The sequence below is a fragment of the Musa acuminata genome, chromosome BXJ2-5, assembly GCF_036884655.1.
Source record: "Musa acuminata AAA Group cultivar baxijiao chromosome BXJ2-5, Cavendish_Baxijiao_AAA, whole genome shotgun sequence".
NCBI lineage: Eukaryota > Viridiplantae > Streptophyta > Magnoliopsida > Zingiberales > Musaceae > Musa > Musa acuminata.
In genome coordinates this window covers 38,762,741-38,765,673 of record NC_088342.1, presented here as the reverse complement: position 1 = coordinate 38,765,673, position 2,933 = coordinate 38,762,741, and the positions used below count along the sequence as shown (strand labels likewise).

At 54.8% G+C, this 2,933-nt stretch overlaps 1 protein-coding gene across 1 annotated transcript; it reads left to right on the top strand.

Moving 5' to 3' along the window:
• The first annotated feature begins 288 nt into the window (after positions 1 to 288).
• On the top strand, positions 289 to 2,708 carry LOC135612717 (patatin-like protein 6). The gene is made up of 2 exons (XM_065109323.1): positions 289 to 2,140; positions 2,235 to 2,708. The coding sequence occupies exons 1-2, from the start codon at positions 998 to 1,000 to the stop codon at positions 2,517 to 2,519; spliced, it is 1,428 nt and encodes a 475-aa protein (XP_064965395.1). The 5' UTR covers positions 289 to 997; the 3' UTR covers positions 2,520 to 2,708.
• The last annotated feature ends 225 nt before the right edge of the window (positions 2,709 to 2,933 follow it).

Genomic DNA, 2,933 nt, shown 5'->3' with positions numbered 1-2,933 from the left:
ACATCTTTCCTTGCACACTATTTGATTGATTGCGGAGGACGTCTGTGGTACGTCCACGAAAGCCAATCATTTATGACTAGGTGCCCAGTTCCTACCAAGACAAAACCTCAAGCAACAATTCGCTGTCATCAACCTAAGATTCACTGCCTACTCGAGCTCAAGAACATTCAAAGCTCCCAGGTACCGTTGGAAAGGGACTCGAATCTTGCAGTCACGGTAATAATTGTGCTTTTATGATCTAAACGGTGATGGTTCGTCTGAGGTGGAACTCATGATGGATTCATAGCACAGATTTTAAGGCAAGGTGGAGGGCTGTAGAATCCATGCAGTAGGGGATTGATGACTGTGATTCATCGGTTCGACGCGTCGTCACGTTGTAACTTCGTGTCGTCGGCGCCTGTGTTTAATCTTTCTCATGTCCTTTCTGCTTTCCCGCTTGGGGACGATGACATGATAATGGAACGAGGAGCACGGACAGGAGATCGCGACCCAGCAACTGTTACTGCGCCATTAAATGCTAGCAGCTACATAAACTCGGGGGAGGAACAGGAGAAGAGAGACATCCTGAGCTGAGATTAGACGCCAAAAGATGTAGAGAGAGAGAGAGAGAGAGAGAGAGAGAGGTTGCCGTATGTTTGTCTCCAATGGCAGGATGTTTTGTCTAGAGAGAGAGAGAGAGAGAGAAGCGGAGGAGACCAAGACATGCTCTGAATCTGTCTGCAGTGTGGTAAAAAGAGCAGCGGCTGTGGTATCATCATGATGGAGTCGTCCCTCACTTTCCATCGGAGCTCCGATCTTTCACGTTCGAGTCGTGTTTGAAGAAAGAGAAAGCAAGAAGTAGTGACAGAGAACGCAACGGAGAGAATTATCAGTCCATTCGATCCGCTAATAAGCTTCCTGTTCGGTTGTCTTTGAGTCTACCATTCCTTTGTACTGAGAAGAAGAAAGAGAGGAGCCTGCCAGAGGCGGAGAGAGGGTGGCGTGCGTGGCGGCGGAGATGCTGGTGCCGTTGCAACTGACTAAGAGGAACGAGGAGGAGATAGCAATGGCGGTGGCGGCGGCGGAGGAGGAGGAGGAGAAGCTCGGCTTCGACACCGACAAGCTAAGCCACGAAATCTTCTCTATTCTGGAAAGCAAGTTCCTTTTTGGCTGCGACGACACCAAACTCTGGGTCCCTGCGGCTCCTCCTTTGGCCCCCTCCTCCGCCGTCTTGCCAGTGGCGGCTGCGGCGGATTCCGTCAAGAGCCAGAGGGGCAAGGTCTGCGTGCTCTGCATTGATGGCGGCGGTGGCTGCGGGATGCGCGGTATCCTCCCCGGGAAGGTCCTCGCGTACCTCGAGCACGCCCTTAAGTCCAAGTCTGGGGACCCCAACGCGCGGATCTCCGACTACTTCGACGTTGCCGCCGGCACCGGCGTCGGGGGCGTCCTGGCCTCCATGATCTTCGCCACCCGCGACGGCTCCCTCCCTCTCTTCCGCGCCGACGACACCTGGCGCTTCTTCGTGGACCGCGGGGAGCGCCTTTTTCGAAAGGCGTCGCCTTCGCCCTCCTCCTCGGGGTTCCTCCGCTGCCTCTTTCCAGGCGGCGGAGGGTCAACGACGGCGGCAATGGAGAGGGCGATGAAGGAAGTGTTCGGCGAGGGCCTCACTCTGCGGGACACGGTGAAGCCCGTGCTAATCCCGTGCTACGACCTGCGGAGCTCTGCCCCGTTCGTGTTCTCGCGCGCCGACGCCTTGGAGAGCGAGAGCTTCGACTTCCGTCTGTGGGAGGTGTGCCGGGCCACGTGGGCCGAGCTTGGGCGGTTCGAGCCGGCGGAGATCAGCTCGGTGGACGGAGCCACCTCCTGCGTCGCCGTCGACGGCGGGCTGGCGATGAGCAACCCGGCGGTGGCGGCCATCACCCACGTCCTCCACAACAAGCGGGAGTTCCCCTTCGTCCGCGGGGTGGAGGACCTCATGGTTCTCTCCCTCGGCTGCGGGGAGGTGGCGGTGACGGAGCATCTGAAGCTGAGCCGGTGGGGGCCCAAGCAAGGGGCCCGTCCCATCGCGCGGATAGCCGCCGACGGCGCGGCCGACCTCGTGGACCACGCCGTCGCGCTCGCCTTCGGCCAGTGTCGGAGCTCCAACTACGTGCGAGTCCAGGTACGTGCCTCTGGGTTGCAGTCCCTTCCATTGCCCGTCTGCTGTTGTGATGGTCGTCCATGGATTGATCTGTTAAGGTTTCGTGTAATGGCAGGCTAATGGTTGGAACACGGGAAGGTGCAGCGTGGATGTGGACCACGACGCGAGCCTAGGGAACGTGAAGGTGCTGTTGGAGGCAGCGGAGGAGATGCTGAGGCAGAAGAATGTTGAGTCGGTGTTATTTGGCGGGAAGAGGATTACCGAGCAGACGAACATGGAGAAGCTTGATTGGCTTGCAGGGGAGCTCGTGGTGGAGCACCAGAGGAGGAATTGCCGAATAGCTCCCACTGTTGCATTCAAGCAAGCAGTCACCAAGTCTTCCATGTCTCAGGCCATTTAGCAAAGCATTGTTCATCTACTCTCCCTCGCCACATTTGCTGGATTTTGCTCTTTATATTGAAGGCATTCATCTTCTACTAATCTTCACAACTCCCATACTAAAGCACTGTTCTGCGAATTGCAAGTTGTGTAATTGTTCATATTATTGGTTCTCAACAACATCTAATATTCTTACAGCATTTAATTTTAATCCTCTACTATGTCAAAATAATATTCCTGGGTCAACTATATGGAGGTCTATTCTTGGTTGATACCTATCAGAATGTGTGTGCTCCTCATTCTTTCATCAGGTGTTCAGATGGCAAGCACTTCCTACTCACATTGCTCAGTTTAAGTTTGTACTAATTTGGTCAATAAAGATGCAAACAGATGAATCACAGAAATGTTTGGTTCAGTGTCCCATTACCTCTCTCCA

Coding starts and splice junctions, on each gene's coding strand:
- LOC135612717 (XM_065109323.1), top strand. CDS start 998: ATGCTGGTGCCGTTGCAACTGACTAAGAGGAACGAGGAGGAGATAGCA. Junction 2,141..2,234: donor CCAACTACGTGCGAGTCCAG/GTACGTGCCTCT, acceptor GTGTAATGGCAG/GCTAATGGTTGGAACACGGG.